The 24,099-nt window shown below is 40.3% G+C and overlaps 2 protein-coding genes across 2 annotated transcripts in view; one reads left to right on the top strand and one right to left on the bottom strand.

Moving 5' to 3' along the window:
- The window catches only part of Gtf2a2 (general transcription factor IIA subunit 2), a 13,534-nt gene extending 2,393 nt beyond the window's left edge, over nt 1-11,141 (top strand). Inside the window, exons 2-5 of the mRNA XM_008836874.2 lie at nt 2,234-2,351; nt 3,291-3,395; nt 7,831-7,957; nt 10,842-11,141. Coding sequence (XP_008835096.1) covers nt 2,280-2,351; nt 3,291-3,395; nt 7,831-7,957; nt 10,842-10,867 — 330 coding nt within the window. The 5' untranslated portion in view covers nt 2,234-2,279 and the 3' untranslated portion in view covers nt 10,868-11,141. The remainder of the gene's footprint in view (nt 1-2,233; nt 2,352-3,290; nt 3,396-7,830; nt 7,958-10,841) is intronic.
- Nucleotides 11,142-15,141: 4,000 nt separating this feature from the next.
- Nucleotides 15,142-19,094, bottom strand: Gcnt3 (glucosaminyl (N-acetyl) transferase 3, mucin type). Its single transcript, XM_017799090.2, has one exon. The coding sequence runs from the start codon at nt 19,040-19,042 to the stop codon at nt 17,729-17,731; it is 1,314 nt and encodes a 437-aa protein (XP_017654579.1). The 5' UTR covers nt 19,043-19,094; the 3' UTR covers nt 15,142-17,728.
- Nucleotides 19,095-24,099: the final 5,005 nt, after the last annotated feature.

The following is a 24,099-nucleotide window of genomic DNA, read 5'->3' as shown; positions in this document are numbered from 1 at the left end:
TAGCCTGGTCTACATAGTGAGTTCCAGGCCAGCAGGGGCTACAGGGAGACTCTGTCTAAAAAAAAAAAAAAAAAAAAAAAAGACCAAAACAAAGGCCATCAAGCAAGAAATATTTGTCGTACAAAGAACAGCTAAGGGCTGTGTGACTAGTGAGTTGGAGAAGATAATGCAGAAGGAGGGTCCAGGTCACATGGGCCTTGAAAGCAATGGGATACTGCTGTGGTGGTTTGAAATAGGTAAAATACATGGTTTGCCTTGGGGGCTAATAGAAATAAGGAGACATCTTAAATCATGTATGATAGTGACTTAACGTCTTACAGTGACTTAATGCTAGAAGTTGCCAAATTACAGTTTTATTTGAAAGAATGGAAAGCATTGACAAGTTTAGATTAGCTGCTAGGTAAGAGAAAAAGAAAAAAAAAATGTTGATGCTAAGGTTTTAAGTTGTGTTACTCTAAGAGCATGTTTACTGAAGTGGTCAAGGCTAAGGACACAGCAGGATTGGAAGGGTAGTATCAGGAATTTAGTCTCGGGAAATTTTAATTTGAGCCACCTGCTGATATTTTTTTAAGATTTATTTTTATGTATATGTGTTTCTGTGTACATATATAAGCACATGTGTGCAGGTGTCCATGGAGGTCAGAAGAGGGCATCAGATCCCCTGGAGCTAGAGTTATAGGCAGTTGTGAGCCACTCAGTGTGGGTTCTGGGAACCAAACTTTGAACCTCTGCAAGAGCAACAAGTGCTCATAACTATTGAGCCACCTCTCCAGCCCCCTACTTGATATTTTTATGCAGTGTAGAATAGGCAATTTTACATATGGATACAAAGGGAGACAGACATGAGATCCATAGATGAAATAACTAGGAAAAAGCATACACATAGAAGACATAAGGGGCCTTAAAGCAGTTCAGTAGTGGGAAGTCAGGGAGCCAGGGAAAAAATTATAAAACGGGAAGTGCAGTAGTTCTAGTGAGGTGGGAGGAAAGGACTGAGAGGTGTCCAGATACTAAAGAAATGTCTCAAAATTACATAAATGGTTGCTTTTATGTAACATTGCCAAAGCCTAATGTGAAGACTGGGGACTGGTTATTATTTTTGCTGAGGTTTATCTGATAATGATTGCTTGAATATAGCTCCTCCTGTCCATCCTTAGACTCAAAATACCATGAGGTCAGCAAATATTTGTTAAATCTGTACTCCTGTCACTCTCCTCAGTCCCTCGTCCTTCATCTGTTTCTAGCCTCATACTAAGTCCAGATGTCTGACCTTCCTTGCCTGACAAGCACTTCAAGGGTTTCCCATTGCACGTCTTCTGTGAAACAAGCTCATCCTGTCCTCTGCTTCAGACTCTCGTCCTGCTACTCTGCCCATAGTTATGCCTTATCTTACAGAGCACTTTATAGATGACCGCAAACTTTATGATTTCATACTTCTATGGCTTGACTTATTCTGTTGTGCTAGCCTAGAGTGGCATTCCTACTGTGTGTGAAGAAATGGAAGACTTTTCTGAACTCAGTCCACAGGCAGCCTCCATAATTAATACACTGTGTTATCCTTGTCAATGGTTCTTATTTTATGCTAAATTTAACCTTTTATGTGTCTGTTACTCTCTGTAGTCAGTTTCTAGAACCAGGAGTACATCTTTATTCATCTACCTGTCTCTGCTTGCTGCCACAATGCCATCCTATTGATAGGAACTCTAATTGAATTTTAAGAGAAAAATAAAGGGACACAAATGCAGGTGTAAGCTGAAGAAGAGCTCTTTGCTATGACAGCAAGTGGAATGAATGATAATAGAGAATTCTAGACTAAGCAGAAGGCAAACTTGTAAAAAAAATAATAAAGATACAGTTTTTTTGACAGGGTCTCCCTGTAGCCCCAGCTGGCGTGGAGCTCACTATGTAGACAAAGCTGGACTCAATTTCACCAAGATCCTGCCTCTGCCTCCCAAGTGCTGGGACTAAAGGTGTCCACCACCATGCCTGGGAAGATACACATTTTAATAAATAAAAGATATACTGTATTAAAAGGATGTAAACACCATACTGATGTTAAAATGACAGGAAAAAACTAGGAATATAATATTTAATTATTTTAAATTCTTTGAAATTATTAAGTTCTATAGTAATTTGCAATTCAGTTCTAATCTGTATTAAAATAGATGAAATGGTAGATTATTATATGCATAATTTGCAATGCTAAAGTTTGGTCTTAATTTTTAATTTGCAGGACATCAATGCAATCCTGAAGACAAGCATTTGCTTCCTCCTAAGCCATGGCATATCAGTTATACAGAAATACAACTTTGGGAAACAGTCTTCAAGAAAGCCTTGATGAGCTCATACAGGTGGGGGCCGAACATTTGAACATTTAAACACTCTCATTTAGATGGGTCTGTATACTTAGTCTGTTTTACCCAGCAAGTCACTACACTGACACCACTAACCTCAGAGTCCTGTGGATAACACTTGTCATGGCCAGAATGAAAGTAAGATGATTGGATAAGATACAGTGAGTATTTACTTCAAGAACATTTGTTAAAACCTTTTAAGTTAGTGATTTTCTCTTCTCATATTGAGAAGCATATTCTCTCATTTTAAAAGTAATTCCTTCCAGCTTAATACAGTCTTTTGAGATTTAAGTTTAAATTTTGCATTTATATTTCAGTTTTGAAATAATACTCATATCACCAAACTATACAAGTATTAAATATTTCTCTTTGTGTTCTGGTTTTGTTTGGGGGTTGTGGAGAAATTGGTTTTGGTTTTTTGAGACAGGGTCTCATGTAGCCCAGGCTGTTCTTCAATGTGCTATATCCCTAAGGATGACCTAGAATTCTTGGTCCTCCTGCCTTGTCTTCCAAGGCTGAGATTGCAGGTGTGCACCGGCATGCCTGGCTCCATTTGTTTTGATATCATTATGTAGACCTTGGTAAAATTTGTCTTTGCTTTGTTGTTTACACACATCTCATATCTTTTATTCAGAAGAAACATGGTCCCCATTTACTTAACACCTTGTACAGACACTGGAGGAATGACAGATTTTCCTGACTTTGTAAAATGACTGCATGTTTCTTTTCAAAATTGTTCTCTTGTCACGATAGTACAGAAGTTCTTTTCAGGCTTTGCTTCTTCAGCGTCAGTTAGAAGAAAGGAGAATAAAGAATGTTAATTCAGAGGTTCTGATTAACTTGTATTAAATTTGAGATGATAGTTTATATGCCGTTTACTGATTTTGACTTCACTGTTCTTCCCTTTGCGGATTTATGACCTCCATTTCTTCTCAGTCTCAACAGATCACCCCCCAACTTGCCCTTCAAGTTCTACTTCAGTTTGATAAGGCTATAAATTCAGCATTGGCTCAGAGGGTCAGGAACAGAGTCAATTTCAGGGTAAGGATATTTTCCTAAATCTAGAAGCTTACACCAGTTAACTGTTCAAGGGCCCACATGTGTTTATTAATCATAGGAGGATTTGGCTAGTCTGTTTTTGGAACTTGTTCTAATAATTAAATTATACCTTATTTTTAAATCAGCTGTATAGTAAGTTCATCCATTCCATGTGAGATACAGAGTTGCTTTTAGATTTTTATTTCATACTTTGATATACCAGTCTCTCTGTATGTTTGGCTACCTTCCTTGAAGAATTACTGAGAGTTCAGATGCCTGAAAACATTAACTGCAAGGTCAAAGGTAAGTGGCAGAGTTCATCCCTAAGGTTCAGTTATGGTTTTCAAACTCTGACCTTCCAGAAAAAAGTTATTTATAGAATCTTCATGTTGCCTCACACCTACCTTTAGAAAACTTGACTTATAAAAATCTGAACAAATAGTAATGGTCTGTTCTGGTAGCTGGGCACCATTTGAGTCATTTTTGCTTTGAACAAAGTACCTCTCTCAATTTTGTGATAAATGTAGGTTAAGAACTCATACATGATGAGATAAATAATTTTACCATGTGGTATTAGTGGAGATGCATTATGCATAGAGATGTTGGGTTATTGCCCTATTTCTGTAATAGTTAGCTTGTATTACAAGATATAACCCTAGGGGCTAGAGAGATGGCTCAGTAGTTAAGAGCACTGACTGCTCTTGCAGGACTCCTCTTCAGTCCCCAATCCCACATGGTGACTAACAACCATCCTAACTCCAGTTCCAAGGGATCCAATATCCTCCTGACATTGGCCTAGCACAGGTGCACTTACATGCATGCGGGGAATACACTCATACCCATAATAAATATATGACAGTCAGTATATGAAAATAGTCACCTTGTATGTACAAGGCGGTGGTGGGGGTGGTGTTTTTGTTCTTGTTGATAAAGCACAAAATGTATTTTTTGACAAACTTTTAAGTGCCTATTAGATGGTAGACATTGTTCTAGATACTGGGAATACAAATGTGAGGAAGATAGGCAAGATCCCCATTTGAGAAGGTGTCATGTCTCCAAGGATATAAAATTTGACCAGTGGATTCTTGAATTTAACAGTAGTGAGTCAGGCAAAGTCGTTATTTATAGAATCATGTAGCAATCTGTCCAGTTTGAAACTGGGCTTTATTTTAAATTAATTCATGTTAAGCAACATAATTTTTTACTGTAGTATAGAAAATAAGATGGAGGGACTGGAGAGATGGCTCAGCAGTTAAGAGCACTGACTGCTCTTGCAGAGGACCTGGGTTTAATTCCCAGCACCCACATGGCAGCTACAAACCATCCTTAACATCCAGCCCAGGGGAATCCGAAGCCCTCTTCTGACCTCCATGGCATTGCACAACACGGGTGCACTCACATACACGCAGGCAATACACTCATACACATAAAATAATAAAAAAATTTTTTTGAAAAAAGAAAATATGATGGATTATTTATCAGAGGCAGTAAGGGTCACAAGACCTAGATAGTCTTCCAATTGAACTGTTGTAGGTGTCTTTCATACTCCAGGCCACATCTAAAATGCTTGTTTATATTTGAAAGTGAATATTAGTATGCCAGCCATAAATCCCAGTACTATATTTGTTCAAATGATTGACAGACTATCAGTTGGTATGAGATCATTGGTTACACACAAGTTCAAGGTGCCAGAAACGAATATAGGTTAATATGTTGCCATTTAGCCTTCCAAAGCCTCAGAGTAACTCGCAAAGGAAGTGGATCTCAAAGTATTTTTCATATTTGCAATTCTTTTTCACCTGACCTTATGTCATAATGATTTTTCCATGTATATCTCTCACCAAGCCACTACATCTGCTGTTGCTAAATCTAGAGCATAAATTGCAATGCTGTTATTTCCTCCCTGACTTGATTCTTTCCTCTGTTTCTATTCCCTGGTCTCTTCCTCTTGTCTCCTGTCATAATGGAGGGCATTCTTCAGTTTTCTACCATGTGTTGACCTAGAATGATCTCATTCAAACCCGTGGCCGTTGTAAACAGGAATGTGTTCATGCTGCCTTGTTTTCTCCTTCATTCCAACTGCTTATTGAATATTATAGCTTAGATATGTCGGAATCTCAAATCTAAATTTTGCTTTTCTTCCAAAGGAGCTTTTTCTGTGAATCCACTGTCACTCAAGTTAAATTTGGAAATTACCAGTGTTTCTTCCCATTCCACTGTATCTGTAATTGTCCAGACCTGTCGGCTGTGCCTTTTAAAATTCTTCCATTTCTGTTGATCCCTTGTTATGACTATAATGAATCCCCTTTGACCTCTCTGATTTTGCTGCCTAGGAGGCATCAGCTTCTGATCTTATGCCTCTTAATCTCATTCCAATGTAACCCATTGTATTAGTCACTTTTCTGTTTCTGTGATAAAAAGTACATGACCAAGGGAACTTAGGGAAGGAAGAGTTTATTTGGCTTACAATTCCAGAGGAATAAGAGTCCGTCGTGGTGGGGGAGGCATGGTGGCAGAGGAGACCCGAGCAGAAAGCTGAGTGCTCACGTCTTCAAGCATCCACAGAAATCAGAGGGGGGGAATTGAAAGTGGGGTGCGGCCATGAATGTTCAAAACCTTGCCCTAGTGACGTTTCCTTCAACATGACCACACCTCCTAGAGGTTCCATGACCTCCCCAAACAGTGCCACCAGCTGACCAAATGTTCGAATACTTGGAGCTTATTTGGGGACATTCTCATTCAAACCATCACACCCATTCTTTTTGTCATCACCCCAGGAAAATCAAATCATGTGGGGTTCCTCTGATTAAAGTTCTTCATTAATTCCTAATAACGTTCAGATAGGGCACAGGCTTTCCAGGATTCTGTGGTTTCCTTCACATTAGCACCCCCTGAAATACTGTTTTCTGCAGTCTCTTGCTCTGTTCCAAGTGTTCCTATTCCTTTCCATTGTCTCACCACTCCTTTAACTTCAACATTCTTCAAGACTCAAGCTTTACTTTGTAAGAGCAACTCTGCTGTACACCCCCTGTACCAAATAACTTTTTCATAACACTGTTACATAGTTTTAATGGTCTGCCTGCTGAACTAAGCTGATAATGGAGACCAGTGCCTTCTGTTGTATCCTCAGAGTAGCAAAATCTAACATACAGCAATTATTCTTGTCTATTAAGTTTATTAACTAATTCATTCATAGCCATCCTTGTTTTTGACATCATTCTCACTAACACATTTGGATCGAATCCAGTTTTCAGCAACACAAATAATGTTGTAAGAACCTTTTTTCTTTCTTGACTACTTGTTTTCTTGAGTTAACGATTTTAGGTGCTTACCTTTGCCACTGAGAGGTGATAGATGCCTTTAGTCCCAGCACCTGGGAGGCAGAGGCAGAGGCAGGCAGAACTCCATGAGATCAAGGTTAGCCTGCTCTCCATAGCAAGTCCAGACCAGCTGGGCTAAAGGGAGGCCCTGTCTCAAAAAGACAAAAAAAAAAAAAAAAAAAAAAAAAAAAAGGAAAGAAAAGAAAGAAAGATTGTTAAATATCTGGTGCTAAATTTCATATGGGAATGCATGTATGCATTCACAATGTATGTCTTGGGTTTTTATTCTACTCTCTTAGTGTGCATTCTACACTTTTATCACCCACTAAAAATGTTTTCTTTCAATATTCAAGTGTATGTTCCTGGTCCTAAATCAAAATATATTTTTATTAGAAGAATCAGTTGCAACAGTGAACCTTATAGTTTTAATGGCTAACAGTGATACTTCTGGGCTAAGTCATGGGATTAAAATTGGTTTAGTGTTTCTAAAGAATCTCTGCTTTTGTACAAGTTTGAGAATGAACACACAATAAAATATGGAACTTTAAACTATTTTTTTAATTTAAATGGGGGCTGGAGAGATGGCTCAGCAGTGAAGAACGCTTGCTACTCTTACATGATTGGTTCTCAGCACCCACATCAGGTAGCTCATAGCTGCCTATATAACTCTAACTCCAGGGGATCTGACACCCTCTTCTGGACTCCATGGGCACCTGCATAATAGGTGGTATTCATACATTCAAGCAGGCACACATACATAAGCACAAATAAATCTTTTTTAAAAAATCAAGTGAACTTTGATAGTGCAGCCACATGAGGGCAGTAGAAATACAAATTCCAGCTTTTGTACAGCCTTTCTTTTCAGGTAAGTAATCTGCAGATTCTTTTATAGTGCCAGTAATAGTCTGCTAACTAAAATGTTTTTGAACTCTTCTCTAAATAAATTTGTCCAGGTTTTTCCTTTTTTAAATAGGTAAGATTAAGAAAAATCTTAAGAAAGCTAAGCATTAAACTGAACAATTATATCCTTGCTTGCTGAGTTCTCTTAAGTTGCTTAAGGAATAAAATGTGAGGGAACAATGACTTTTCATGGCATATCTCGATGTTTTATTTTAAAGGGCTCTCTAAATACATACAGATTCTGCGATAATGTTTGGACTTTTGTATTGAATGATGTTGAATTCAGAGAAGTGACAGAGCTTATTAAAGTGGACAAAGTGAAAATTGTAGCCTGTGATGGTAAAAGTAAGTGTTCAACTAATTACTGTGAAAAAAGAACGTGAAATCTTTTTATGCCTCTTAATGATCTTTATCTGTTTGAAAGTCTCAGGGGAAATGGTCACCTGATTGCCCCCAAATAGAGACCTGGCTTCTGTCTTGGTCAGATTCTGAATTCCACATTTGTCCTTTCCCTGATGCTACACCTGTATACTTCAGGTGACATAAAGACTGCTCACACACATTAAACTTACATGGAAAAGAAAATAAATTTTCCTTCCCTGTTCAGTTGTATATTTGAAGTGCTCCCTGGGCTTTACACAGCCACTTTTCTCTTTAAGGAAGTATTGTGCAACTTTGGCCATTTATTTTAAGATTTCTGTGTTGCTTGATATGCCTACACTTATTTTAAAGCAGATTTAAATCAACCATATGAACCCTGCAGTCATCATAATGGTAGATACCCATTCCTCTGGCCTTGTTCATTTGTGCAAGTGAATTTTCCACAGCAGATCTAGGAGCTTGTTCACATCCTTAAACATTTGAAAAGCAGCACATTTCTGCCCTCTGTTTCATGATTGGTTGTTACCTTTCTGATTTTATTGTTGTTTAAATAGAACTCAAGACCTTGTGTGTGGTGGACTTGTATTTTATACCAGGCTATATCCTAGTCCTGTATTTTATTGTGCATTTACTTTTAATTTACAATCTTAAAGCTTTTTCATTTTATTTAATGTGTATGAGTGTATTGCCTGTGTATATGTAAGTGCACCCAAGTCATGCGGTGCCCAAGAAAGTCAGAAGAGGGCGTTGAATCCCCTGGAACTGGGGTTATGGGCAGTTGTTAGCTGTCATGTGGGTGCTGGGAATTGAACCCAGGTCCTCTGCAAGAGCAGACAGTGCTCTTAACCACTGAGCCTTCTCTCTAGCCCTTAATTTGCAATCTTAACAACTTGTATTAACCTATCTCTGAAGTATAAAAGACTGACATGCTCCAAGAAGAGGAGTTCTGAAAAGAGAACAAAAAATGAACGTTATGTCCCCATTTCATGTGTTACAAGTTTTTTATTTTGTATATTTTGGATGTTTAAAGAAATAATCACTGAAGAAATGTAGTGATTATAGAAAAGTACACAGAAGTACAGCCTCATGTGTAACCCACCTGCAGATAACAGGTCACCTCCAATAGTGAAGATTCTCTAGGCTTAGAGATTTATTTATTTGATTTATTTTTTGTAGTAATACATCTGTGTACATAGAGACAGGTTTGCACATACATCATTTTCCCATACATTTTTTAAAAATCTGATTCCTAAGGCTACATACAATTAAGTTTTTCAGCCTTTCTTAAAATATACTCTTCCAGATATCAAAAAATCTAGGAAAATGGCACTATTACACTGATGACTGACTGACTGACTGACTGTTCAGAAGGCTAGCTGGTAGCCTAGTGACTCCCTAATGTGGTCATCAGATATTTAGGGTCTTTATCATTACTGGGAACAGTGTAGACATGGGTCAGTCTTAGTTTGGGTTTTTGTTTTCCAATTCCTATAAAGGTGGTGCTTTCTTCTGGATCAAAAGGGAACATTTCTATATTCAGCATCACTTTTACTTCTGTCATGGTTGTCTCCTTGTAGTTAAAGCTGACAGCACCCTTGCTGCTCTTAGGTTTTAAAGTTCTTACTGGACCATAGATTTAGGTGTTAATTTATAATTCCTAGATATCTCCAAATGAGTTGATATAGCTGGGCCAGGTGGCACAGGCCTGCAATCTCTGCTACTTGGGAAGCTGAAACAGGAGAATCACAACTTCACGGCCTACCCAGGCTGTAGATTGAGCTCAAGGCCAGCGTGGGCAACTTATCAAGACCCTGTCTCCAAGAGTAAAAACAGGGCTGGCTTGCCAAGCTTACGAAAGGCCTTAAGTGGGGTTGAGGTTTCGGTTGATGTGCACCAGTACTGTTAGTAGAATTTCTGGAATGATGAAATTGTTCTGTGCCTGCAGTTCTCAGTAACCATGTATGACTCTTGAACACTTAAAATGTGATTAGAACAACTGGAAAGTTTAATGTTCTATTTCAGTTCACTAACTAATTTAAGTATGAACACCCAGTAGGGTGACTACCAAATTGGAAAACATAGATGTAGACTAGTAGAGGGTTAATTTCAGACATTTGAACTGAGCAAACTTAATAATAGCAGAGAGACCATTTATAGATAGGTATTTTATGTACAGAAGCTTCTATCTGGTGGTCCTTAGAAAATGTTCCTCTTGTTTAAAAATGTAAAATTGTTGTTCCTAGTTTTAGAAGATAAGTAGCAGATCATCCTTACCTGTCTGGTTAGATTCTGGTCAGTGGAGAGCCTGTCTGGCTTAAAGCCACCTAACTGTGCTATGACCTTCAACAAGGATTTGAGTTATTAGAGATTCATTTTCAAAACTAAAATATAGTTTGGCCTTTACAGGTTAAATTCAAATGATTAAGAAATTCCATTCTTCGATGATTTTAAATGAATCAGATGCTACTATAAAATAATTCCATTTTACTCTAAAACGTAGCTTCCTAAAACAAAGCTGTGCTGTCAAGTACAGAAGGGAAGGTAGCAGCAGCTGAAGCCGGAAAGTTAGTGTGCTTCTCACCAGGATGGCAGGGTTGAGCTGGGGAAGCCTGGGTTTCTACAGTTATTTGAGCCTAGTGTGGCAATGCTGGCCTCATCTCCCCACCACTGCAAGGGTTACATGTTTTATCTCTGCTATGAGAGGGAACTTGTTGACCCTTGGCAAGGCATTTCCAAAGCTTCCCTCCCAAACACCACTACCGTAAGTTCCTCTTTATAGATATTCTTCAAGTGCTGAAATTTAAAAGTGCTGAAATTCCTTATATTTACCTCTTTCTTCTGTTTCTAGATACTGGCTCCAATACTACCGAATGAATAGAGAAAAAAATGGCTTTTTAATGCCGGCTTCTGTTATTATTCATTGCTTTTTGAGGAGAACATAGAAGAGACTTTTTTTAATTTATTTAGCTTTGCAAAAATGACAACACTGTGCTGTACTCTCTGACAATTCCAGCAGAAAACGGCTTAACTCTGTCTTCTCTTACATTACCTTTATTCTACAGCATAAAGGAATGTACTTTTTTTTTAATGACAAATCAAAAGTATCTCCTTCCAAAAAATATTCTTCAATAAACGCATTTTAAAACTCAATGTGAGTAGTAACTGGTGGAGCTAGTAAGCAGGGCATTGTGAAGACACTAGAGAGGCTTACAAAGGGACATAGAAAATGTGTTCGAGTCAATAAAATCATGTTTTGTAAATAGCAGTTTTATCTGGATTACACCAGAGGCAAACTCAAATGTGAATGGAATTGCTCTAAGAAAATCTCCCACTTTTTTAAAGTACAAATATAATCAATGTGAGAAACCTTAATACACCTAGACTAGGGAAACTGAGGCAGTCTTAGACAGATGCAACAACACCTAAGCCCTTCCAGACACAACATTCCTGAGTGGCAGTTCAGTTATCTTTGGACCTGGCCTTATTATAACTCTTGCATATACTTTTAATGATCTACATCTTCGAATCAATGAGGTTCTAATAACAGAAAGCCCTACTAAATATATAACATTTGTTTCCATATCTTTGTGTACTTGGAGGAAAACTGTCCAATCAGACTAGGAAAGTTTGACGAAGATTGTGGTATTTAGAAACCATTGAGAGTATCAGACAGCTGAATTTAGTAGCTGACTAGATGGATTAAGACTTCATGAAGACCAGGCCTTCCTTATCACTTAGTAAACATCCCCATGCTGGGGCAAACCCCATTGTACCTGGAGTGCAGTGCTTGTGCTGCCAGACCAGGATGACATGGTAAAAGAAGCAGTCAAGCTGGGGGAAGGGGCCTTGGAAGACCCTGACCCCAGCTTTCATCATAAGGCTTCAGTTTGAAGAATACTGTCTTGATTCTGGGACAAGAGTATGCCAAAACTGACACCCTGGAGGTCAGTCATGGCACTTCAGCAGTCCTAGAAAGCAGGTCAGAAGAACTGCAGTTGTTGGGCCAGGTGTCATGGTGCACACCTTTAATCTTAGCACCCTCGAGGCAGAGGCAAGCAGATCTCTAGGCCAGCCTGGTCTACATAAAGAATTCCAGGTCAGCCAGGGCTACCTAGTGAGGCCCTGACTCAGAAAATAAAGAGAACCAAAAAAAAAAAAAAAAAAAAAAAAAAAAAAAAAAAAAAAAAAGCTGTGTCTCAGTAGCTGCATTTCCTGACAGAATGACCTTTTGTTAGGCTAGAGATAGGTTGTTCCTGCTTCACCAAAAACTATGTTGCCAGGACACTCTCCCACCTTATAGAAAGGTTGGCATCGTCAAGAAACAGCTTCTGGGCTGAAGAGATGGCTCGGCTCAATAGTTAAGAGCACTGGCTGCTCTTGCAGAGGACCTGGGTTCAATTCCCAACACCCACATGGTGACTAACAACTATCTGTAAACGTCAGTTCCAGGGGATTCTGACGCCCTCTTCTGACCTCTGTGGGCTTTATACCTACACATGCAGGCAATATACTCATACACATAAAAAAATAAATAATAAAATATTTTTTAAAAAAAGAAACCTCAGCTTCATTATAATTTACATTATGGTTTGTTTTTTTTTTAGCTTTATTGTATGTATATGATAGAGGGCATGTGCATGTCTGTGGAGGCAGAGACAATTTTGTAGAGTCTTCATTTGATAATTTCTGGGGATTGAACTCCTTAGATTGTCGGGCTTGTCTGGCTGAGCCATCTCTCGTCTCCTACATTGTGGTTTTGACACCCGACCCCCTCCTTTGTGGGCTTCTCTATAAAGGATCATGGAAAGTAGACCCTAAAAGGCATGTCTTGGTCCACCATGATTCGGGCATATTCATGACTATGCACCCTACCTCATGTTTCATAAAAATGTCAGAATCCATACTGCTGAGCCCACTACTTTCTGGGTCAGCACACTCTGATCTCTGTGGAGTGCTTGCCTTGCTTTGCTAAATAAACTGCTTAAACGTGTTTATCTCAAACTAAGGATGTGGCTCCATAGGTAAAGTGCTTCTGCTTAGCATGAGGACCTGAAACCACACAAAAGCCAGTTGGTGTGCACCTGTAACCCAGTACTGCAGACGTAGTGACAGGATTCCTGGGGTTGCTAACAGCCAGTCTAGCCAAAATGGCAGGCTCTGGGCTCAGTAAACAGATCTCAAAAAACAGTAAGGTGGAGAATTGATTGAGGAAGACATCCTGATGTTGGCCTTTGACCACACACACACACACAGGGGCATACACACACAGAAAAAACCTGTCCTGCTTGAATTCTTTCCTTTGAGAACTGAGACCTACATAACAAAAGGTCATCATGATCTCTCTGCTGAGTTTTTTGGGGTTTTTTTTGTTTTGTTTTTTGTTTGTTTTTGTTTTTGTAGTTAACAGAAATACTCAGCAAAATAGCTTTTCTTTCCTGAGGATCTGAGTTCCATGCATAGAAGAAAATGAGAATTGTTCCCCCTAGACTCAAGTATTTGAACACTAGGTCCCCAGTTGTGGTGGTGCTGTTTGGAGGGTTATGGAATTTAAGAGAGGCAGCCTTGCTGGAGGAAGCATGTTCCTTGGACGGGCTTGACCCTTGCCCCACTTCCAGTTAGCCCTCTCTCTGCTTGGTGTTTATGGTTGAAGATGGGACCTCCCAGCTTCCTGCTCCTGCCTTTTGCAGTCATGATTCCCCACCATGACAGACTCTCCTCCCGAACCGTAAGCCAAAATAAACTTCCCATAAGTTGCTTTTGGTCATGATGTTGTATCACAGCAACAGAAAAGTACCTAAAACACAAGGCGGGAGCAGTGGTACATGCACACACAATGCTGGTGCTGGACAAGTTTTTTTGTTTTGTTTTGTTTTTTTTTAGTATGGAGGCTGTAGATGGTTGAACTCTGGTCCTCATGCTTGCAGAGCAAGCACTTACTGACTTGAGTCATTTCTCCAGGCCCCCTGCTCTCTTTCTGTTACTATCAACCATCTCATAGTCTGCTTCAATTAATCTCAAAAAGGAAAAAAGTTTGATCTAAGATTTTTATGTTTGGATATGCTCTGTCCTCATATTCAAACCTTTCCTGTCAGAATCAAAATGCTGCTCATCCTTTAGAACTTAGACAAGTTGTAGCTGTGTGGCACCCATATTGATGTCTTACAAGGGGGCAGAAAATAAACTTGAGAACAGCAATTATAATATAAGCACTGCTGCCAAAGGAGGGTGGAGGCTCATTCAGCTACTGCCTAGGCCAAGCTATGCCGCATTTCACCTCCATTGCATTCCACCATAAGCTCCTAACTGGCTCCTTGCTTTAATGCAGCAGCTAGACTCATCCCATTACAATGTTAATCACACCATATTAGTCCTCTACTCAAAACCCTCCAACGAGGAAAAGATGACAAAGTCCACACAACGAATCACAAAAACCTTTGTGATGTGCCCCCCTCCTCTGCACAGGCCTCTCAGCAAGCTCATGGCCTCATGCATGCTAGCCATGCACTCACTGTATCACTGAGCTACATCCGAGCCCTCCCAAATGTTCCTTCCCCCCGCCCCTTATGCAAGCTTCCTCAATGAAGCATGTGTGTTCCTGTTACAAGACCTTGCAAATCTCTACTCTTGACCTAGAATGTTCTTTCACTTATTTCCACAGATCATCCCCCATCTTCAGACCTCTACTAGAAAGTCATGTTTTCATTGAGGGCCTCCTTAGAAAAAGTCAAGCCTCTTCGCTCCTCACTCCACCCTACCTTCCCAAGGTCTCGCACTTCAATATCTCTCTAGCACTTGACACTTTCTAGTATTCGTTTATAATATGTTCACCCTAGCATGTGAATAATATGGGTGTGGAAATTTTCATATTTTGTTGACTGCTGTATTCCCACTGCCAGTAACAACTGGAGCCAGTGAGATGGCTTAGCAAGTAAAGGCATTTGCTGCCAAACCTGACAACCTGAATTCTATCCCTGGGATTGACATGGTGGAAGGAGAGAACCGACCTATGCAAATTGGCCTCTGACCTACACATACATGCTGTGGTATGGGCATGCCTCCGAGCCCCCATACAAATAATAAAGTTTTCTTTAAAAAACAATGTGTATTAATAAAAATTCAATTCGTATTTATGGAATGAATGGTTTTATTGTTTTTCAGTATACCATGTTTTATATAAAAGTGAGAATCATAACTTATTCACCTCTGTAATAAATAATGGCTAAGTGGAATATAAGATGTCTGGGCACTGGGCATGATGGCGCACGGTTTTAGTCCCAGCACTCTGGAGGCAGAGGCAGGCGGATCATCATGACTTAAAGGCCAGCCTGGTCTATAGAGCGAGTTCCAAACCATCCAGAGGTGCATAATGAGATCTTTTCTTTTTAAAAAAAAGAAAAGATCTTTAGATTGATCTGTGATGGTACTTCAAGGCAGGCAAGATATGAATTACTGTCTCCATTTTTAAACAAGATACTTTGCCTACTTTGCCTTCCAACTAAATTATATGCCCCTAAATTATCAGCTACTTTCTTGTCTACTTTTTTGTTGTTTTGTTTGGAGTGTTTTGTTGTTTGTTTTTCTTTTTTGGTCTTTTTGAGACAGGGCCTCCCTGTAGCCCCAGTGACCTGGCACTCTCTATGTGGCACTCGGCCTGCCTCTACCTATCCTGAGTGCTGGGATTAAAGGTGTGCCCACCACACCCGGCCCCTTTTCATCTATTCTTAATGAATTTTTCATTTAAGAGAAGAACATTATATTGGGCAGAGTGTGCAACAGAAACAAGAAACACAGTTGTGAAAATACTGCTCAACAATGGCCACAAAGAATGAAGAGGTGATTTAAGCCATGAGAAGTGATGCATACATAATGGCTCGATTCGTTTATGAGGTTTCTTGTTTCCAGAGAAAGGTTAAAGAAACAGTTAAAGAAACTCGGGAGGGAAAAGCAATAGATGTGCTAGTTTAAGCATATGAATTCTAAGATACAGTAAATAAATAAGGCTGAAGTTTGATCCTTCTGATATGATAACCTCATGTTATTTAAAAAAAAAAAAAAAAAAACTTTCATCCACCTAACTTTCTAGAGACAATTTTAATGCTAGGAAAATTCCAGAAACTTGTTTCCCCAAAAATGACAAGTTCACTGGCTGATGGCTTAAATGTATTTATATGAAAATTTCTAAGTTCATTGGAAAGCTTTTAGGGAAAGTTGACCATGAAGCTAAAGACCTAGGCTCTTTCATAGGAAATGTGTGTTCTGGGAGGTCTTTCTGCCTATATCCCATGGGGCGGCAGCACCCCCTTCCTTCCTCCTCAGAGAGGGCCAAGAACAGACAAGCCTGAGCAGTCACTACTGCAGGCAAAAGATGGTGTGCAGTCACCTGCGAGGACCTGATAACTTTACTGCTTGTGCAGGTAAGTTTGTGGTGACAAAGCCTGTCACTCAGGGAAGACAGTCTTAAAAAAGGATTGCCAACTTACAAGTACAAAATCCAGTCACATTCATGAGATACAGACAACACTGACTGTAGAAAGAAAACTTGAACTAAATCAAAACCAGAAATGAAGAAACACATTAACATCACAACATACTGATAACCTCATATTAATTTGTGTATAAATCTGTTTTCTAGAAAACATTGTACAGAGGTCAGCTATACCTTATTCAAAGACCTGTGGTTTTTAGTGCCCCTGCTGGTAACAAAAGAGAATGAATAGTGCCCAAGAATGAACTCTGGGGCTTCATACTAGGAACGTGTAAATGTCTGCAAACGCATACACATAGGCATATACATTTACACGCATTACTGTGTTCTCAGAGGGAATCTACAAAATCACAGTGACCCTGACATTCACATAGTGAAATAAGGGAGTTTTGCTTCAAGAAGCTTGAACAGAAAAATCAGGCACTTTGGAAGACAGTTTATTTTGTCCCAACATTAACAACAGTGCAGCCTCTGCCCCTATTAAAAGGAGCACCAGCTTACACAGCAAATTATATGTGATCCTACAAGACTGCTCTCTGTCACAGGACAGTAAGCTTTGGCCTATGAAACTGACATACATACATGCCCATAAGCACACGGTAGTCAAGCTGGTTGAATCATCCTGCCCTTCCCTTACAGAAAAGTCATGAATCTGGCAATGTAAACAAAAGCAGGAAGGTTTTCAATAATAAAAGAATTAGATCTGTGGCTCTGTGTTCTTCTGAGTTTGTTATTTACACAGTTTTTCAGGACTGGCCTGGAAAACTAGAGGCTCTCTTGCCAGCTCCTAGACACTTGTCATCACATATGATGAGAAAAGTGTCACACATTTTATCGGTTTAAATTGTTTCTGGCTTCATAGACATTATAAGGGTAGAGTTTTGATTGTAAGGGTAGAGCTATTTAACAGTACCAAAGGAAAAGCTGTTGCCACTCAAGTTCCCCTCCCACTACCAACCCCAGGAACATTAGGAATAGTGTCTCCATACAGTTGAAAACACGTCCCTCCCTCACTCAAAGAACAGTGGTTCTTCTCTTTCTGGGAAGAACCCAAAGAGGAACTATTGGGGAGGGGAGAACAGCCATATTGACCCAGGGCACAAGAAGCAAATGTACTTACCCACAGTCCACTAGCAGTTCCCTGATACTAAGGGTCATATGGAGTCCAGAACCCCAGCAGCCTACCCCACATAGCCCCAGCAGATTCTGGCACGTTCTTGCCACACGGGGCAATCATTTTGTAGTGTGTCTCACAGTCCAGTCCTATAGATGGCCTTGTACCGCAGGTATTCTTCTAAGCACTGAAGGACGTTATCATCCACCTTGGGGTCAAACTTGTTAGCTAACAGATGATGGTTCTGAAGTAACCAGTGCAGGTCCCCAGACCCATAAATACAGATCCCCCGTTGGTGAATCCCAGAGCAAGTTCTGTAAGATGCCCCGTACTCGATGTCTCCCTCGTGGTCTGCCCACTTGACCAGCCTTGCAATGGATCTCATGTCTGAGAGGTCATACTTGCGGTGCAAGGGAACTGAGCCAGGCATCCATGAGGCACGCTGAAGGGTGGCCCAAAGGTGCTCATCAGGGCTATAGGTGTCTTTTGCCCATTCAATCAGTTGCTGGGCTTTGGGGTTGTTTAAGACGTGCTCAATGAAGTCTCGAGAAGCCACCATGTAGGCATTCCCAGTGAACATGGTTATGTTATTAGGGGGAGGCTGTTTCTTCCTGCTGGTTATGTACAACGTGTCTGTCACCACATAGTGGTATTTCCAGCGCAGTGTTTTGTGTGCAGGTGGTACCTCTGACTCCATACTGTTCTCTCCATTCAATAGCTTGAGGGCCTGGACCATCTCTGCATTGGTCTTGATAGGGAAGTCTGTCCCACAGGTGTTCAGGAGGTATTTCCAAGGCACTGAGCTCCGTAGCAAGTCTTCCATGCAGTTCAGATCAGCCTGCACCCTGGACCAGGAGGCATACACCACTGTAACCAACTTGCTGGCTATGAAGACATTCGAGAAGCATGAGGCAATGGCACTGACAGCCTGTTTGAAAGACTCTGGAGACTTCTGATCCACGTGGACACAGTATATGTTCTGAGGGGCATACACAGCACGCAGTAACCTTTCAAAGTTTTCGATCTTCTCATGAACCACCATGGAGTATGCAATGGGGAAGTCAGCCTCTTCTTTGCTCAGCGGGTACTGTATGAACTTCCTTTGGGTCTTGAAGAGCCCACAGTGTCTGGTCATGGTGAGGTAGTCAGCATCTGTGAAAAGCTGCCGTGTCTTCTTACTCTCTAGGTTATCAAGCAGAGCCTTGACCACAGCTCCCTGATCCCCTTGGACCACCCCTGAGCAGTTTATGGACCCCTTTGCTGGCAGTTTCAGGGTCTTGTACAAGAAATCTCTACAGTATTGAAATTCCCTAGAGGACAGATCCAGAACATCAAAGTCACACTTCAGTCTGAGGGACAGTCTCAGGGCCACGATGGCCAGCAGCATGTAACAGCCCAGGGTCCAGGTGTGATAGCGCCAGCAGAGCTTCCCCCACAAAACCATCTTCATAGGATGGAGAGCATCCAGTGGTGCACAGGAGAGGAGGAAGAGGAGGAAGAAGGTTGACTCCTTGGACAGAACAAAATGCCTCCAATTACAAACTAACCATAAACATGTTCCCAGGAATGGCAAGTTAGTTCCAAACTGATGGCAGAAGATATTTCATCTTTGGAGAAATAGCTTGGGAAAGATATGCCGAACACCTGGTCACAACCTGACTTACTGAGGGAAATCTAGAACACAGTCCTACACAGTAGTTCACTACACTGCAGCCAGGACCTGGGGCAGGGGGAGAGAGAGACAGAGAGAGAGGAGCTGAACACTGCTGACATAAAAATGCAATTAGGAGGAAGTCCCCACCCTAAACTTATCTTCCTTATCTTTCTCCCCACCCCTTATCACCCTAGAGGGAGCTGTTATCGGAGTCTAGAATTTCCAGTTTGGAGAAAAACTGCATGAAATTCATTCTCAGCACCAATTCTAGAAATTAAGTTCCTTTACAAGGAAGCTATATATATATCTGGTTTGGCAATTTATATATGAAGATGTTTTTCACCACAGACAATGTTCAGACGTGGTATCGAGATGGCCAGCCTTTCATTTAAAAACATCCTTAAGCCGGGCATGGTGGCACACACCTTTAATCCCAGCACTTGGGAGGCAAAGGCAGGTGGATCTCTGTGAGTTCAAGGCCAGCCTGGTCTACATAGTGAGTTCCAGGACAGCTGGGGCTACAGGGAGACCCTGTCTCAAAAAGACCAAAAAAATTAAAAATAAAAAAATAAAAGCATCCTTAAAGCAGTACAATTACATATTATCCAAACTATGCGCAGCAATTATTCAAATGGTACAAGTTCAAAATATATCTCCACATACAGGTGAACATAGCTGTGTCTACATTTACTACCTCCTATGAACTAGAACAATTATTTCACATTGCCTCATTTAATCTTCAGAACCAACTAACAACCTCCAGCATAGTAGACCAGACCTCTTTTTTCAGACAGAACCTGAAGCCAAATGACTTACCAAATATCACACGTTATAAGAGAAACACCTTTGGACTTCCCTCTCCCTCCCAAGCTTTTATGCCTGTGAGCTTAACACTTGCCCACAAACCACACCTACTTTTAACTTTGGTACAAGACACTGACTACCACCAAAGAAAACTACCCAAAAAAAGAGAAACGGAATGTAGGACATCCTTTCAGCAATGACTTTCCTTTGTTGCTTTTCTTTGTGAGCATAACATTGTATTCTCTTCAGTAAAAACTGGGGGGCAGGGGGGATTAAGAGTAAGAAAAATGATGAAAGCTCTTACCTTTGCTATCTGCTTTGCTGCTTAGGTAAGCTCTCTTGCAAGGTTGTGACTCTCTTACCCATTGAAGACTAGTTTGGTTCCATGGAGGTACCAATTAACATTACGGTCCTTATCTTCTTCAAATCTCCTAGCCCTCCAAAATATATCTTCTCATGTTCACAAGGCATCCAAGAAATGGATCCGGGTTCCTCTTAAATCTTTGCAAAAGACAGAGCAGCATGTGGCTCTGTCACTCACCTTTTTGGCTTCCTATTCTCAGAAAGGAAGCAAATTTAGATAATTCCTTCAGGACTGCATTCTCAGGCACCCGTCATTCAGAGTCATTCGGGCAGGTGAGGAGGGGGAAATTCTGGCCTCATCTGAGAAGGCAAGCAAGTGTTTCAACCAGAACAGCCCAGTTTCTACCTCTGCTCTTCTGTCAGGAAACTATTCACAGGAAGCTCATAGGAGCACTGACAAGCCTTTTCCTCCCCCACCCAGCAAGGAATCATAGCAGTTCGCAGGTATTCCCTTCACCTTTTGTCTGGGAGTAAAATGTCACTCCTGTGTTTCTGGAACATTGCAGGAGTGAGACACTAAAATTACTCAAAGATATTTTTCTCTTGTTATTTTACACACACACACACACACACACACACACACACACACACACACACACCAATGAAAGCAAGTTCATTCTTAAAGGCAATTGACCTGAGTCAAGTGAATGAAATAAAGAGGTACAAATAAATAAAAAAGAAGGCAAATTGCCTTGTTTGCAGATGATAGATGATATGATCCTACGCATGAAAGACCTAAAACAGTCTACCAGGAAACTTTCAGATCTGATGATAAATACTCTCAGCAATGTGGCAAGATACAAAATAACAAAATCAATGGTTTTTCTACATAAAAATTAACTCACTGTAAAAGAAGTCAGGAAAACAATACTAATCACAACAGGAAAAAAAAAAAAAAAAACCAACCTAGGGATAACACTTAACCAAAGATATTAAAGAGCCCTACAATGAAAACTATGAAGCACTACGAAATGAAATTGTAAGGACTGGAGAGTTGGCTCAGCGGTTAAGAGCACTGGCTGCTCTTGCAGTGGACGTGGGATCAATTCCCAGCACCCACATGGCAGCTAACAACCATTCAGTAACTCCAATTCCAGGGGTATCAGTTGGCCCACAGGCACTGCATTACACATGTGCACTTACATGCATCCAGGCAATACACTCATACACATAAAATAAAAATAATAAATAGTTTTTAAAAGAAATTAGAAAACACTTGATGATGGAAAGACCTCTCATGTTTGGCAGAATTAATATTGAGAAAATAGCCATCTACAAAAGTGATCTACAAACACATTGCAATCTTTCCTAAATTCCATTGGTATTCTAAAGAGAAACTGAAGAAAAAAAAAAAAAAAACAAGACTCCAAATAGCCAAAGCCATTTTCAGCAAAAAAAAAAAAAGTAATGTTGGAGTTATCATAATACCTGACTTCAAACTATACTGCAAAGCCACTGTAACCAAAACAGCATGTTACTGACACAAAACAGATACACGAACCAATGGAATAAAAGATTTAGATTTACATCTACACTGAAATATCTACTGATTCTTGATAAAGCTGCCAAAAATGTGCATTGGAGAAAAGACGTCCTCTTTAGCAAGTGCTGCCAGAAAAGTGGATATCCATACATAGAAAACTGAAACTAGATCATCTCGCACCCTGTACAAAAACCAACTCAAAATCTATCAGAAGCCTTCGTGTAAGACCTGAAACTTTGAAACTGCTAGAGAAAACACTTCAAGGTTTAGGTACAGGCAATGTTTTCTGAATAGAACTCTTAGGGCTCAGGTAGTAATAGCAAGAGCTGGTACGTGGGATTACATTAAAATGCGTCTGCAAGACAGCAAAGAAACAACAGAGTAAAGACACAGACTGCAGAATGGAGAAAATCTTTGCCAGCCTCTCATCTGGCAGGGAATTACAGTCAAGGGTATATAAGAACTCAAGAGGTTAAACAGCAAGGGGCTAGAGAGATGGCTCAATGGTTGAGTGCTTCCTGTTCTTCTAGAGGATCCAAGTTCAGTTCCCAGCACCCACATCAGGCAGCTCACAATCATCTGTAACTCCAGCCTCAAGGGAGCCAGTGCCCTCTCCTAGCCTCCACAGGTACCTGCATTCACATGGCATACAGAAAAACATACACATATACACACACATAAATAAAAATAAATCTTTAAAAAGAATATTAAATAATCCAATCAGCAAATGAACAGATGAACTCAACAGAAATTTATAAATGAAGAAATAAAAATATCCAATAAACACATGAGAAAAATGTAGCCACACCCTTAGCTATAGGGGAAATGTAGATCAAAATTATGCAGATCTCATCTTACACCAGTCAGAACAGCTATTATTTAAAAAACTACAAATGTTGGTGAGGTTGGGGATGAACCCTTATACACTGCTAGTGGGAATGTAAATTGATCCAGCCGCTGTGGGTACCAGTATGCAGAGTCCTCAAAGGGAAACAAAATGAAAATGGAACTTCTGTGTGGCCCACCTACACCATTCTTGGGTATGTACCCAAAGGAATCAAAGTCAGCTTTCTATAGAAATACTTTCATATCTCTAACAATGACAACAGCCATATTAGGAATTACAATAGCCATTTAGCAATCTGCCTGGATTCCCAATGACTGGTAAATGGATAATAAAAACGTCGTATATGTACACAGCTGAGTTTTATTTGGCCATAAAAAATGAAATTATAACATCTTCAGGAACAGTACTAAACTGGGGGTCATATATTAAGTAAAATAAGTTAGACTCATAAAGACAGGTATGGCATGTTTACTCTCATATGGTAGACTCCAGCCTGGGGAGGAGACCCTGAATGAGGGTTATGATGTTAAAAGGGGGCTATTATGGAAGAGGAAATGAAGGTGCAGGGATGAGAAAGTGTAATAAAGAGTGAATGATGAATGTGATCAAAGTACATTATGTACAGTTATGAACTACAATAAGAAACCCTTACTTTGTACAAAATATGCTAATTTTTTAAATATAACTGTTCAAAAACAAGAATCCATTATGTCTGTCTGTGGTAACTGTTAGCAACCTGTACCTCACAGAAATACCAGCAGCCATGCAAGGTCTAACTTTCACTCACTATAATGTCTGACAGTCTAGTGCTGTTCACAGTTTAAAGACTGAATTGCATATAGACAGTTAAACTACTGTGAAACTTCATGATGTAGTTTTTGCAATAAAGTGTGGAAAATGCCTTCTTCAAAAGTCTGCTCTCCCTCCGTACCCCCACCCCACCCCAGAGCACTTACACATGTGAAGCCCTGGGCTCAACACCAGCACCCCTACCCCCCCACACACACACAATGGAACTAAGTATAAAGTAGATCTTTGAAAGGGGGTGACATTACATTTGGGAGGCAGTTGCAGTTGTTGGAACTAGCCACTCCCCTCTACCCATACCTTGGCTGGAGAAATTAAGGAAGGAACTGGAAATGACCAAATTTGAAATTTCGATAGATCGCTGAAGAGGTGGCACTCCTCAACTGTGCTTGAGTTTGGGGAGCTCAGGGGTCCCTAGTCTGAGATCCAGGCCTCTTGGAGACAGCAGGAATTGATCCTGCAAACGGACCATAGTGCATATCCAAAAATGACCTCTAGGAAGCCAGCAGGCGTTGACACAGTGATGCTCATAGAAACAGGAAATAGAAG

The sequence above is a fragment of the Nannospalax galili genome, unplaced genomic scaffold, assembly GCF_000622305.1.
Source record: "Nannospalax galili isolate Female #2095 unplaced genomic scaffold, S.galili_v1.0 scaffold117, whole genome shotgun sequence".
NCBI classification, from domain to species: domain Eukaryota; kingdom Metazoa; phylum Chordata; class Mammalia; order Rodentia; family Spalacidae; genus Nannospalax; species Nannospalax galili.
Note: the sequence above shows the minus strand (reverse complement) of the source record. Positions and strands in the feature narration are given on the sequence as shown.

Excerpts from the sequence above, each read along its gene's own strand:
- Gcnt3 (XM_017799090.2), bottom strand. The coding sequence starts at position 19,042 with ATGAAGATGGTTTTGTGGGGGAAGCTCTGCTGGCGCTATCACACCTGG.